This window comes from Typopeltis vanoorti, chromosome 17, assembly GCF_054136105.1.
Source record: "Typopeltis vanoorti isolate ZY-2024b chromosome 17, IOZ_Tvanoo_1.0, whole genome shotgun sequence".
NCBI classification, from domain to species: domain Eukaryota; kingdom Metazoa; phylum Arthropoda; class Arachnida; order Uropygi; family Thelyphonidae; genus Typopeltis; species Typopeltis vanoorti.
Window position 1 is genome coordinate 90401300 of NC_143565.1, and position 13725 is coordinate 90415024.

Consider the following 13725-nt stretch of genomic DNA (forward strand, 5'->3'; position numbering starts at 1 on the left):
CAGAGATTCGAGTCCGTTTTCGGCAGAAATTATGAAGATAGCGTAACCTCTACATTGGCGTTAGGACAGCCAATAGACAAGAAGTAACCAGACGTACACGTGGTGCTGAAAGACGCGGGAAAAAGTTCGGTAAAGTAAAATTACTCTATTTTGTGTATAATATTCCTTAGAAGAGAGAAGATTATATGTGTATGTAAATTAAGAACATTTTCTAAAGAACTTTGTGGACAGTCTCTGATTAGAAAGTTTACCTCCTTTGAGAGTAAGAAGAATTGTTTGGAAGAGATCTTTTGTGTTGTTTGTGATAGAATTAACTTAACACAATTAGAATAGTGGATTTATAGTAACTGAGTAACATAAGAATGATTGTTTATATTATCTTATGAATGGGATAGATTGCAAAGGAAATTTTACTTAACTTCATATCATTTGCAATCTATTCCAATTTTCAATTACTGTGTTTTACAATGTTTCTTAACCTTTGATTTAATTTAGAGTATGTTAATTTCTTAACTCGAGTTTTTTATTTAGTATTGAGTCAAATTAATGTGTATGAATTTTTTGTGTATTCTGTTTAGATATTCCAATAAACATGTCATATTTACCTAAACCTGAGTCATGCCTGATTATGATTCCAAACTACCACTTTTGCCGGGAAGGAATTAGAAAGTGTATATAATTGTAGATTTAGGTCACGACTGCAATAATCTGAATCTATATGGCAGTGTTATAGTAAGATATTGTGTAAGAAAGCCTCAATCTAGTATTGTCTCCCTGAGCAAGGATCTTTTCTGCTATAGGATACTGGCTGGCGCAGCAAAATATAAATTTGCCTGAAGAGGAAACAATCCTAGATGTAAGCATATTAGGCCCGATATCTGACGAAGTAAAATAGCGATAGAAAGATAGAGGAAGAGAAAAATCAAAAAATATATAGAAAGTAATGACATAACAATAGAACAGCCAGTAGGATTTTAATTGAATAAGGTTTTAAATAAGAAAGGATTTAATCAAGTAACAAACTAATCTAAGTATAAGTCCCATAAATAAAAGATTTAACACATGCAAACTGAAATCAATTTGCTGAAATTAGGTTGAGTTTGCAACAATAACTGAAATCACTTTCAGTTATTGTTGCATGCTGTGTGTGAATCTTATGTTAAGCATTTGTAAAAAAAAACATTAATTAGTGAAATCAGGATGCAGTATTTTTAATGTCACTTCAATGAAGTAGACATTCTTTTCTATATAAATTATTATTATTAATCATTTATTTTTGTTTCAGCACATTATACATTAGAAATCATTTTAACACAGGAGTAAAAAAAAAAAAAATGTATGAATTGCCTTTTATATATATAAAGGCATTCAAGTTCACTGTAAAATATTCAGGTGATTAAGAAGTATGTTTATGTACATTTCATTTTTTTAAATTTTTTTATTATATTGTAGGCTTCAACTTCTCCTCTTCATTCCCTTACCTTTCGGTGTAAGTATGCACGCTTGCGAAGTGAAGTACTGCAGGCTCATTTACAACTCCAACATACTTGTTCCTGTGTAAAGACCTCTCCGCCTCCTGCTATTGCTGCCTCTGTTGCCGTGACATGTAGAGATGAACTTCAGAAGTGTGGAAGGATAGTTTCACAGGTATTATTTAATGAAAACATTTAGTTTAATGTTTTAGTTAGAGCTTAATAAAACTGTTTAGTTTTTCTTATTGGAATTTTCTATAAACAGGAAAAATTAAAATAGTATTGCCTTAAATTGAAAATAAGAAGAAAAAAGACATTTCTGACTGTCAGTAATTCATAATCACTCAGCCACAACAGCCAGGTTCTAGAATTAATTCTATGCAGAAATGGTACTTGGACATTTGTACATTTGTGGGCACTGCCTGATTTGGAGGTATCTACTTTTGATGTTTGACTGACATGTTTCTTCTTCCATTCTGTTAGATTTATTTGTCTCTACTACTGTTTAAACTCATTAAATGTTTATTCCTTTATGTCAAACCAACCTAACAGTAAAGTAAAGTAATTTTACTGACTTCAAATGACTTTCTTTTCAGTTTTATAGACTTAATATGTAGTATTTTCTGTAATCATTGACTTAATTAAATTTACCTGTTGTGATATTATGCAAATAGTAAAGAGAATATGACTTGTATCCATGTCTTTTCAACCAAAGGATATGGAGGTCATATTCTCTTCACTATTTAGTCCATATAAGTAAATTACTAAGAATTAGCTTGTCTAATGTTACAATTTATTAAGCCTTTTCAACTGATGTTAAATTAACTGGTCTCATACATAGATGATAGGGTTTTTCTGGCCAGAAATTGCATATAATTAACACACATACTATATTGGCTTAGTTACTTTGGCTATAATTCCAGTCAAATCAACCTAACAGTAGTAATTTTGCTGACTCCAAATTACTTCTCTTTTCAGTTTTATAGACTTAGTTGATAAGGCCATAAAACTGGTATGTCTGTTTTGTAGGAATGGCCTTAGTTGTCTAAGGCCATTCCTGCAAAATTTATGGCCTTAGTTGCACTGGCAATAATTTTTACCAGTACCAATCGCCAAACATATTGGATGTTTTCCTTGGTGAGAATTGAGGTGATCTCCATAATGTTCGTTCATATCTGCGGTTAGAATATTGTTTTTATTCTCATGATCTGAACATGGACTCAAATTAATTCTTGTTAACTGAATTCCTGTTATCAAGTGCAGCATATTAGATCACTTGATATGACAGCACTTGACAGTTTGACTTGAAATTAAAATCCTGACTTATAATGGTTGGGTGAAGACAAAACTAAATTTGAAAAGCTTGAAGCAAAAATTGTTCCATACCTAAATGGCAGTAGTTCTTATTCTAGTATTTATCCAAATCCATTATTTGTAACTTACGCTCAACCATACTTTGCTTCCACATATACTGACATCCAGGTGGTACTACTGTTGCAGTGAAATTGTCTTAGTGTCCATATCCTCAATGTCAACATATTTTATCAGTTCATACTGTTGGCATCTTCAGGACATAAAACTAGAACTGTTATATTCAATTGTAAATCAAAATGTAATATAACTAAGTAGTAAGAATATTCTTTTTCCATTGCTTTTGAAATCAGTTGCATACACTATACTCATGTATTGTATGAGCTAATTATTTTGAAGCAGTCAACCTCAGTGGTTTAAAAAATCATCAGTTGCTGACTGTTTTGAGACATTGCATGTACATATATGATGGCTTCCAAGAAATCATCTCTTAATTCGTCAGCCCACATGACATGAAATTATAATGCGTGCATCTTTCATTGTTTCAAAGACAATGAAAAAAGAACATTAAAGTCACATAAGATTTTACCATATGTTTCAGCATAATATTTCTAGTAAATGTCTTGAAAATGCCAGTAATAAGAATTGGCAAAACACATTGACACTCTTGTAACTAATGAAGGTTGTGAAATAAATATATGTGAGTTTCAACCTCATTAAAGATTTAATTTAATAATGTCTGACAGAAATAGCAGTAACCATAAATTTTATAATTGATCAATTTCTGTAAAAATATTATTACCTAGTAAATGGTTTCAAATTCAGACTTTCATTGCACACTTAATATTTAGTTGAAGCTTACTTTTTGTTCAGGAAAGGAAAATCTTAACTTTAATAAATGTGTTATATAATTTTACCAATTCAGGAAAAAAAAAAAAGTCCATCCCTATTAAAAGATGTCAAAAGCATCGTAACTGATCTGGATACTGAAAAGACTTTTGCCCTTAGTGTTAGCATATCTACATCTTGAAAGCTAGCCCATATTCATCTTGTATCTAAAAAGGGAAAGTGATTGTGAAGATTTTAGAGAGGTTGATAAGAACTCACGTACTGAAATGGGTGAAATGGTCATATACATTGCAAGGACCAGCATAGGTTTACTAGAGGTCATGTGTGAGCAATTTGCTTATATATTATAATGTCATGGCTGAATTGGATGAAGGGAAAGGATACATTATGATATTGTTAGACTTTTCTAAGGCATTGGATAGGATACTACATTAAAAGCTGTTTTGTATCAGCTACCCACTAATCCAAGATAAACTGCTGTCTTGGATTAGTGGGTGGCTGATGCACAGGTATCAGAAAATGTATATGACAGGTTTGAATCAGGTTTAAGATGACTAGTGGTTGTTCTAAGCATCAGTCCTCGGACCATTTTTGGTTAATCTATATATTAACGATATTGGGAATGACCTGACAAGAGATCTTCAGTTGTTTACTGATGATGCAAAGATAAGCAAGGTAATCAGAGATACTACTGACATATAGTATTTACACAGTGATTTGAATAGTCTAGAAATGTGAGCAAACAATATTGTCAATCAGTTCAGTGTTAGTAAGTGTAAAATTATGCACTTTGGTGTGATGAGATATCCAATGGCAATATTTGTGAATTTTGCTTGGAGTAACTGATTAGTTTAGAGACCTTGCAGTTATATCAGGAGTCATGTAGCAAAAATTACAACATAAGGATGCAACTGTACCTCAACTACTGTGCAAGATTTGGTCTCCTGGGTTCCTGTAGATTATGAGGACAGATTGAGAGTATATGGACTGCAGACACTGGGTAGATAACAAAAAAAAAAAAGGGAATGATATGATAGAGTTTTATAAACTTTTGGGAGGACATTGTAGGATATCGGTTGATAAAATTTTTCATTATACAGGGCGATTCAAAAAGATGGACTCAATTTTGTAAGTCTATATATCAAACATAGAACTAGTGACAAATATGATATAAAGTATATTTGATTATACTCACAATAAAGTTTATAGATGTTTGATGTGCCCCCCCCCCCCCTGGCCGCACAGATAACATCAAGATGGTAGCTGAATTCACTCCATACCCGAAGAAAGATGTCTTACATCATAACCACAGTTATGATGATACGGTTTTTTAGGTCAACCAAAGTTATTGGTAGAGGTCGTACATAAATTGCTTCTTTTACAAACCTCCACAAGAAAAAAAAAAGTCACAGAGTGTGAGATCAGGAAATCTTGGGGGCCAGAAATGAAGTGCAAGGTCTTCATTCCCAATGCAACCTATCTATCGTTGAGAATGTTTGAGATTTTTGAGAAAATCTCAAACATCTTGGTGCCAATGGGATGGAGCTCTGTCCTGTTGGAAAATGAAGTCTTCTGAATCTTCATTCATTTGAGGAAGAAGCCAGTTTTCAAGTATGTCCAGATACGTTATCCCAGTAACAGTCTCTTCAGCAAAAAAGAAAGGTCCATAAATCTTTGTTCTCGATAAGGCGCAAAACACATTAACTTTCGGGGAGTTCCTCTAATGTTACAATCTTTCACGGGGATTTTGTAGTCCCGATATGCGAACATTGTGTCGGTTTACTTTCTTGCTTAGGTAGAACATCGCCTCACCCACTGAAAATTAAACACGGCAGAAAAGTGTCATCTTCCATGTTTTGGAGCATACGATCAGAAATTCGAAACGCTTTACCTTGTCATTTGCGCGAAGAGCGTGAACCAGCTGTTGGTGGTATGGTTTGAACAATAAACGGCGCTTCAGCACATGCCAGACAGTTGGTTGTGGTATTGAAAGTTCTCTGCTCGCTCTACATGTTGATTTTCTTGGGTTACACTCAAAAGTCTGTTGAATTCGTCTCGTACCGATACACGTGGTCTGCCTGAGCTTTTTCCCTTACACAGACAACTTGTTTGCTCAAATTGATAATTCCAATGACAAATGCTCTTCCTCATTGGAGGGTTAATGTTGAAATGACGACAAAACGCATGCTGCACCTCAGTTGCCGACTCAGTTTTAATGAGCTCACGAACGCAAAAAAATTTGTGCTGCATAGTAGCCATTTTGCTCACGACTGATGCTACTGCATGGCTGTGCGCTAGGCAAGTGCTCTAGCAGTAGTATTTCAAACTTTAGGACCTATGGTTCATTTCCTGAACCATACGATGTATAGTTCAGGAAATATAGCCGTTCGAAATTGAGTCCATCTTTTTGAATCACCTTGTATAGGAAGTAGGGAGAAGACAATGGAATATCTGTGGAAGTTAAGTTCATGTGCAGTCAAGAAAGAAGTGAGAGCTAGATTTTTCTTTCACAAAACCATGAGTGAGTGGAACAGTTTGCTTGTTGAAGTAGAGAGTGCATTTAGTGTGAATGAGTTTAAAAGGAAGTATGATAGCTGGTCTGGGTGATGTATGGCCTCTCTTGATGAGTCCTTGACTCCCTGGAGGTCTGATAATGATAAATATCTGTTATTAACTACTTCCCATTATTCTCCCTTTTATCCTATCATAAATAATAAACAGGCCCAACAGCCTTCTTCACTGCCTGGAAGCACATTTATTTAATTTACAACTACCAATATGAATTTTGCCACTTTCAGTCTGCAAGGGATCTGCTTTTTTATGCTTGAATTTGTGGACATTTGCAGTGGAAAGATTTATGCCCCCCCCCCCCCCCACCCCCCCCCCCCCCCACCCCCCCCCCCCCCCACCCCCCCCCCCCCCCACCCCCCCCCCCCCCCACCCCCCCCCCCCCCCACCCCCCCCCCCCCCCACCCCCCCCCCCCCCCACCCCCCCCCCCCCCCACCCCCCCCCCCCCCCACCCCCCCCCCCCCCCACCCCCCCCCCCCCCCACCCCCCCCCCCCCCCACCCCCCCCCCCCCCCACCCCCCCCCCCCCCCACCCCCCCCCCCCCCCACCCCCCCCCCCCCCCACCCCCCCCCCCCCCCACCCCCCCCCCCCCCCACCCCCCCCCCCCCCCACCCCCCCCCCCCCCCACCCCCCCCCCCCCCCACCCCCCCCCCCCCCCACCCCCCCCCCCCCCCACCCCCCCCCCCCCCCACCCCCCCCCCCCCCCACCCCCCCCCCCCCCCACCCCCCCCCCCCCCCACCCCCCCCCCCCCCCACCCCCCCCCCCCCCCACCCCCCCCCCCCCCCACCCACCGTCCTTCCAAAACTTGCTTCCAACACCGTAATCAACCTTTCTTCAGTCACCCTGAAGCCTGAAGCAATCAACGCGCTGTCACGTGGCCACAACTTCGCGATTGCTCCCAAAAAAATACCCAGTGAGGATATTATGATCCAGATCGAACGCGGAATCTGCCACCTTCCACATCAAGTCGCCAACAGTGTGAGACTGGATGTAGCCTGTGTCCTTTCCAAAGCAGTCCCACCAAAATCCAACATATCCAACAAGGAATATAAAGCTCTACAGGAAATGAAGAATAATAAAGAAATAGTTATCACCAAAGTGGATAAGGGAAACGCAACTGTAGTCCTTAAAAACCAACCATATGGCTTCGCTACGTTGATGATGATGTGTTCGCTATTTTGCCACATGGCTCTGAAACACTTCTCTCCTTCTTAACACACTTAAACAACCAGCTCCCCAGAATCAAATTCACCCTGGAAAAAGAGGAAAAAAACAGCCTCCCTTTCCTAGACACACTAGTCACCCGCCAGCCTAATGGAACCTTGGTTTTCTCAGTTTACAGAAAACCCACCCATACAGGCAGATACATTCACCAACAATCCGCCCCTCCCTCACAACAATATGGAGTAGTGAAAACACTATACAACAGGGCTAAACTAATCTGTTCAAACGACTTGGCCCTAAACACTGAACTAAATCACATCCTCAACACTTTCTCAGCCAATGGCTACCCCCCAAAAAAAGTCCAAAAAATATTAGAACCTACAAACCACAGATCCCCTCCCCCCCTCCACAACAAGGATTACTCTAAATCCATCACCATTCCCTACATCCGAGGCACCTCGGAAAAGATTACCAAAATCTTAAAAAAGCATGACCTGACGTCCTTTTACAAACCTTACAGAAAATTGGCATCCCTTATCCACTCCACTAAAGACCAACCACTTCCCCTAGACCTACCTGGTGTATACCAGGTCCCTTGCAGTTGTAATCTGTCTTACTTTGGCCAAACAGGCAGGACAGCGAATATCAGAATTTCTGAACACAAGGACTACATCCGGTTTCACAAGTACAGCCATTCTGGTCTTGCGGACCATGCTCTGGATGCATGCCACAGAATACGGTGGAAGAAAGCTACAGTAATACAACGTAGCAAATACAAATACGAAAGACTATTTATGGAATTAGCCTCAGCCCTAAGAAATTCTCCAAATCTCAACAAATTTGGTTGTATGCGACTGCCCCAAATTTGGGAGGCTTACATCAGCAGACCTTCAGCCCAACGGCCAAGAACACCTACTTAGCCCGCTAGAGGGCACCATCAGGACTTTTAGGAGAACAATAGCTTCATCTCTTCATTCCCAGTTACTGTGTTTGTAGTGCCTACGTGCACGTGCTTTTTTTGTAAGTTCCTTTAGAAGATGGCAATGCGACATTGCCGAAATATCGGAAAATATTTATTAAAGTATAATTTAATTTATATCCTTAACTACGTTGTTCAATTCCTTAAGTGTTTTAATAATGCATAACCAACGTATAAGCCTGTCTACGAGAATCAGTTCTTATGTAATCAAAATGCAGTGCTAACCCTCTCTCCCCCTTCCCCTCCCCCCCTCTCTCTCTCACACATACACACACCAGAGGAATACACGAGATAAAGTCTGCCATCTACATACTCTATTTATGTACTGTATATATAAGCGTGAGTGAATGTTTGTTTCTGTTATAAAAATCTTCACCACTGGATTATTACCATCAAATTTTGTACATACTATCCTTTCAAATAAGCAAGAATTCTCTTGACCAACTCTTCCCTTCCTATGATGATACAGAAATCCTCAGACTGGATTAGGTACCTCTCAGACTAATGGCATCCCCTGCCAACTTAAACACTGCAGATATTGCTGCCTGTATCTCCAAAAAATTTCACTTGCTTCTCCCCCCCCCCCCCCCCCCATTGATATTCTCTTTTGAACAACTGTTCATTTTCAATATAGTTATTCCAGTTTTGTGACCACATATTTATTAAAGAAAACTTTTAAAAACTAAACAAATACTAAAAACAACACCTGAAAAGTTTTGTTAGTCGTCAGAATCTTCAGGAGTAAAGAGAACTAAAAGTTTAAAGCACAAACTACTAAAAATGATGAAAGTTAGTTCATTTGTTGATATTGTGAACATCTAAACAGTTCGTTATAAAACTGAATAACAGATCTATACAACCGTTAATGCATGTTAGCTAGAGAAATACTATTTGTTGTCGCATTCTGTGGTTCACAATCACTCTCTCCACGGTCTGAAATTGGTAAATTTTTAATAAACGATGACCAAACTTGATTTAAAATCAAACCTTGGTTTTTGTTGCATTGCGTAGGAATTTTAATCATATTTGCTGCCTCTTTGAATTTTCTTGTGAAACAATCCTTATCTATATAGGACATGTTTGTTCTATCCCAGAGTAATGAGTGTAGGTAGTAGAGAGGTAATGGAGGCAGACAAAATTGTTGGACTACTTAGTGACCACTTTGCAATGGTATATCATCCAAGTGAAGATAGTATTATTGCAGAGTTGATGGGGACTGATGTGAGGACAGAGGTTGATGAATTAGAAGTACTTAGAATATTGCAGAATCTGAATGCAAATACAGCTGTTGGATTGGATGGGATAATGGCTCAGATTTTAAGAGAATGTGCAGGGGAACTGGTGATGCCTTTGACCAGGTATTTAAATCTCAGGTCTGACAAAGTCCCAAGGGAGTGGAAGGAAGGCAAAATAATCCCTTTCGATAAAGTAGGCTCTAAGTCTGTCGTAGAAAATTATAGACCAATATTTCAGGTATTTATATTATATATAATATTTCAGGTATTATATATATGATATTTCAGGTATTACAACAGTATTTCAGGAGTGGTTATAAAAGTACAGGAAAAGTTGTTTAAAAAGAGAATTCAGGAATGGCTGGATAAGAATATGATACTCTATGAGGGGCGGCATGTAAAGGTAAGTCATGCTTTAGTAATCTATTAACTTTTTATAATAGGGTGACATCTTAATTGGATAAAGGGAATGGTTACACAATGGTACTGCTGGATTTTGCAAAGCTGCCCGACAGGATACCACATGGAACTCTGTTATGCAAACTGCAACAAATGGATATGAATCAGAAACTGGTAATATGGATAAAAGGGTGGCTCATGGACAGATACCAAAAAGTAGTATATGGAGGAACAGAATCCAAGAGAAAGCAGGTGATTAGTGGTGTCACAAGGCTCTGTGCTTGGAGCTCTTCTGTTTAATTTGTACATAAGTGATATATTAAATAATTTGAAAGTAGATATTCAGTTGTTTGCTGATGATGCAAAGTTGGGTAGGATAATAGTTAATCAAAGTTAATAGTTAACCACCCTTTTATCCATACCACCAGTTTCCGATCTATTCCCATTTATTGCAGTTTGCATAAAATAGTTCCATGCAGTATCCTGTCAAACACCTTTGCAAAATCCGGCTGTATCATCATGTGGCCATTCCCTTTATTAAACTCAGTTGTCACTCTGTGATAAAAATTTAGTAAATTACTAAGGCATGACCGGTTGTTCACAAAGCCATGCTGCTCCTCATAGAGTATCGTTTTCTTATCCACCCATTCCTGAATTCTCTTTATGATTAACTTTTCCAGTAATTTTACCATCACTCTTGAGATATTAATTGGTCTATAATTTGGTACCACAGACTTAGATCCACCTTAATCCAAAGGAATTATTTTGTCCTACTTCCATTCTCTTGTGACTTTGCCTGAGCCACTAGCCTAGTCAAAGGCATTGCCAATATCCTATCCAATCCCATAAATGTATTTGCAATCAGATTGTACAATATACTAAGTACCCCTTAGTATCTTCAACCTCTGTTCTCACATCAGTCCTTGTTACATGTCATAACAATATCTTCACTTGGATGATATACCCTGGCAAAACGATCACTCTAGTTCAACAGTTTCATCTGCCTCCATTACCTCTCTACCATCTGTACTCATTATCTTTCCATAGTCACTCTTCCTTCTACTTGCCACATAAATGAAAAAAACCACTTTGGGATTTCCTTTTACCTGTTTGGCTAATTTTTTCTGATAATCTGATTTTGTCTTCCATACTATGTTAGTTGCCTTTCTTGCTTGATCCTTATACTGTTCATGAGTTAGCTGGTCACCTTTCTCTTTATATATCCTCTGCAGCAGTTTCTTGGCTTGCAGCTCATGCTTAATAATACTACTACTCATCCATCTATCTCCTGCCCGATTTACCCTCTTGATCTTGGGTAGACAATGTGAACATCTTTCCCTTGCAGATCTTTATGCCATGGTACTGCTTCAAGCTACTTCCTAATTGTATCATAATCACCAAGTCAAGACCACATGATATCACTTTCCCCCAATCAGAGGCAATGTAGCTACCTTAGTTATGGACAGGTCTTCTGATCATCAGAAGACCTGTCCATAACTCCATAATTGAAAAAATCTAGCTCTCACCGCCTTTTTGATGGTATTCATTCTAAACTTCAAAAGATGCCTCATACGTTCTCCATCAAATGAAAACTTTCATCTATTGATATCCTGTATGACAATTTCAGAAATTTGCAAGTCTGACAAATTTCAGAAATTTGTAAGTCTGAATGCAGGTAAAAGAATGAATGAATTCATTCTTTTACCTGCAGCATATCTATCGATATGATGCAAGTAAAAGAAAGAATGAATATGAAAGAATTACTCTTCTAAATCCTGATGGTGTGCGGATTACAGATGCAGAAGAGGTTGTTTTTAGTTAATGAGTGCCCATTTTGTTAAAAGCTATCAACCTGGTGTACGCAACCTTGAGCTCACTGTTACCTCTTCACTAGATGAAGAAATGCAGGCATGTGAGGATGAGGTATTAGAGCTATTGCACAAATTGAATAAGAATTCAGCAATAGGGACTGATGGGATATCAGCACACGATCTTGGATAGACAATGTTTAATATGTTTAATATTTAATATGGATCTCAGAACAGGGAAGATTCTGCAGGAATGCATGGTAATGCCATTGCACAAGGGTGGTGCAAAGATCGATGTATCCAACTATCAACCAATTAGTATCTCAGGAGTGGTGGTGAAGATTTTGGAAAAATTGGTTAGGGTTCATATTCATTACATGACACCTCCAAGGACTCATTATGAGAGGGCACTCTACTCCACTACACATATCTCACCATCTCATAATGAGTCCTTAATTCTCCAACTGCCAACTACTGCTTAATTCTCCAACTACACACAGTGGCACTACTACCATCAAGAACAGCATTTTTGTCTGTAAGTTGCATATGTCTTATGGCCGATTTGCCTTTATGCAGGATGAAAAATCTTATTTTCCAGGAGAATAAAACTCTGCTACCTCCATATGAGTTTGACTAACTCACCTTCATTTGAAAAATCCCATATAAAGATTCCTCTTGTCATGAGAAGAATCAAATGCAAGCCTTTTCCAGTTGAATGATGCAATGTTATGGTATTCTTTCAATTATGCAACAAAGGCACTTAATGCAGGAAATTTTAGTACAACACAACTAGCACATTATTCTCTCCTGTCTCATGACTTTTGATTATATTCTTGAAATAAAAATATTTCTGGTATTGCATTGAATATATTATCAAAAACATGATTTAAAAAATAGTAATCCAAATAACCATGCAGTAAAATGCTCTCCTTATATTCACAGTGTTTTCTTTGATATTAAAATGTCAAAAATCCAAGACATCTTAATATAGAATAGTGGTAAAGTCAAAAGAAGGGTTCACCTTAGCAAAACTGCATCCAAAGATTTATTTATATTATCCACTTTTGCAAAAATCATTAACTTCCAATGATATGAGATCATATTTGTAAAAATATATATATATATCATTGGCTTTCAATGATTGTCACATCATTAAGACTTCTTGGATTTTTGACATTTTAATATCAAAGAAAACACTGTAAATATAAGGAGAGCATTTTATTGTCCTGATAAAGATTTTTTTTCATATCCTGAATAGGATTTGAATCTAAGTCTTTCTATCCAAAGGACATTGTCTTTTGATTGAGCTACAGAAGCCTTTAACTCATTATATAATAATAATAACTAAAATAATTATTTATAATAGCAGTTTTAAATATTGCAAGAGACATATTGGAATGTCATAGCTATTCTATCAAAGAATAGAATGCAGGAAATTCAACGTGCAGCCACATCACCCTACAGCTGCGAGAAGTGGACGAGGGGTACCGCATCAAGGGCGGGTGCAGTTAAAGAAGCGAGCCCAGCAGGTGGAGAGGATGTTGCAAGTTTTTTGAAAGTTTTTTTTTTTGAAAGTTTGAAAGTTTAGGAGATACTGAGACAGGAATGTTGATAGCTTGCTCCACCTTTGCAACGAGTTGTCCTGGTGTTGTACCACCTTATCCCAGTCCTGAAGATACTTTCAGGTGCAAACTTTGTTTTGCTCACACTTGGATAATGGATTAAACTAAATTTATTATGATGTTGCAAGTGGGAACACTGAATGTTGGAAGCATGACTGGAAGGGGAAGAGAGGTGGCAGACATGATGAGGAAGAGGATGTTGGACATTTTATGTGTGCAGGAGACAAGGTGGAAGGGGGGAAAGGCAAAGGAACTGGGAGATGGATATAAATTGTTCTACTCTGGAATGAAGAACAAGGGAAGAAATGGTGTAGGA

The 13725-nt window shown here is 38.0% G+C and overlaps 1 protein-coding gene across 1 annotated transcript in view; it reads left to right on the forward strand.

Moving 5' to 3' along the window:
* The window catches only part of defl (Integrator complex subunit 7), a 301189-nt gene that overhangs the window by 196372 nt on the left and 91092 nt on the right, over positions 1–13725 (forward strand). The window contains exon 15 of the mRNA XM_090407701.1: positions 1453–1647. Within this exon, the coding sequence (XP_090263827.1) occupies positions 1453–1647 (195 nt within the window). The remainder of the gene's footprint in view (positions 1–1452; positions 1648–13725) is intronic.